A 1,610-nucleotide genomic window follows, 5' to 3' on the forward strand; every position below is an offset into this window, starting at 1 on the left:
GCAGAAGAACAGAAGTGTCAAACCTCAAGAAGCATATTTTTGTTTGTTCTTCTCTAAATAGAGAGAGGGAGAGAGAGAGAAAAAAAGCTGGTTATGATCCTGCTTCTAGAAACGGTGGGATACTAATTACTTGAAGTGAAGACAGAAAAAATACTAATTCTTTGATGTACTCATTAACTCACTACTTTCTGAAGTCGTCTGAATATTTTTTTGCTCCATCGCGTTTTGGCCAAGCGCCCTTGGCTGCTTGCTGGAACTCTACACAACCTGCAACCAGGATGCACCTGCATAGCTACTCCAGTTATTCCATTAAGATGCTTATTGTACCTACTTGGGAATTTGTACCTAATTGGGAATTGGCATCATAAGAAAGGCAGCATTTAAAGATTTAAAGACAATTTAAACAGAAATTAAGGAAAAGCGCTGGCTGTAGTCTTTGCATCCCCCTTCCCTGGTAGCAGCGCGACTCGTTTCACTCCTCCGCGACCTTCTCCCCGCTGAAGTTTTCGCGTGCCGCTCAGGTGCCTCACGCCGGGCGGCCCACGGCGCTCACCCCCGCCCGGGGGGCCGGAGCCGGGTGGGGGCCCCGCAAACCGGAGTGGGGGGGGGGGGCGCCGCGGCTCCGCCGGGGGCAAGCCCGTCACCGGGCGGGCAGGGGAGCGGCGGAGGCAGAGCAGCCCCCGCCTCCCGCCCGCTCTCCTCCCCCTTCCCCCGCTCCCGCCTTTTGTGCGCCGAACCCGGGCGTCAACGGGCGCCGGCGGCCGCGGAACTGACAGGAGCCCGCGGCTATCGGCCTCGGCAGCGGCGCTGTGGCGAGGGCGGCAGCGCGAACCGCGGCCGCTCCCGTCACCAAGGCGCTGCCTGGCACAGAAACACAGACAGAGACGGACTGACAGACACACGCAGCGCGGAGCGCCGCGGGCTCGGGGGCCGCCTTTGCAGCTCCTTTCCTCCCTGCACCATGCTCTGCTCCAGGCAGCGCCCGCCCGCTGTTCCCTGAGGGCAGCCAGCCCCGCGCCCGGCCAAGCGGGCGAACTGGCACCCGGCTCTCCCCCCCCGCCCCCAGTTACCTGAGTTAGCTCCGTCCCGGCGACTTTGGCAGCGCCTCCGCCCTCTCCCGCTGTGGCAGCCCTTGTGCAGCGGGGGAGTGAGCCGCCAGCAGCCGGAGGGACTGCAGCCGCCGCCGGGGGAGACGAGCTCAAGCCCCCGCCCCCGGAGCTCTTCATGGCGTCTCACCAGCAGACCAGGATCCAAGCCTACCTGGAGAAGAATAAGATCGGTCCCCTCTTCGAGGTAAGGTGCGCGCTTGCCGGCCGGCTCCTCCGCGGCGGGCAGCGGTGGGGGCGGGGGTGTCCCCACCATGGCCGCGGCCCCCCGCGCAGCCCAGGTGAACGTAGGGGCGAGGATGAGTTTGAGGCGCTGCTTGGGCAGCACCGGCACCCCTCGTCCTGTCCTGCCGCCCCGCAGCACGCGTGTGCCCTCGTGTCCCTCCTCCACGCCCCTCTGAGCACCGGAGCTCCGCGCAGCCCTCCCTTCCCGGCTATCCCGAGGATGCGCCCCTCTTCTTCGCCCCGCCACGGACGCGCCGCCCTCAGCTTCGCACGATCCCG

General features: G+C 64.3%; 1 protein-coding gene across 2 annotated transcripts in view; it reads left to right on the forward strand.

Moving 5' to 3' along the window:
• The first annotated feature begins 689 nt into the window (after positions 1-689).
• Positions 690-1,610, forward strand: part of C2H8orf34 (chromosome 2 C8orf34 homolog) — a 148,077-nt gene continuing 147,156 nt past the window's right edge. For both annotated transcript variants that reach the window (XM_015618613.3, XM_033512288.1), the window contains exon 1: positions 690-1,293. In XM_015618613.3, the coding sequence (XP_015474099.1) occupies positions 1,225-1,293 (69 nt within the window). In that variant the 5' untranslated portion in view covers positions 690-1,224. The remainder of the gene's footprint in view (positions 1,294-1,610) is intronic.

This window comes from Parus major, chromosome 2 (genome assembly GCF_001522545.3).
Source record: "Parus major isolate Abel chromosome 2, Parus_major1.1, whole genome shotgun sequence".
Taxonomy (NCBI): domain Eukaryota; kingdom Metazoa; phylum Chordata; class Aves; order Passeriformes; family Paridae; genus Parus; species Parus major.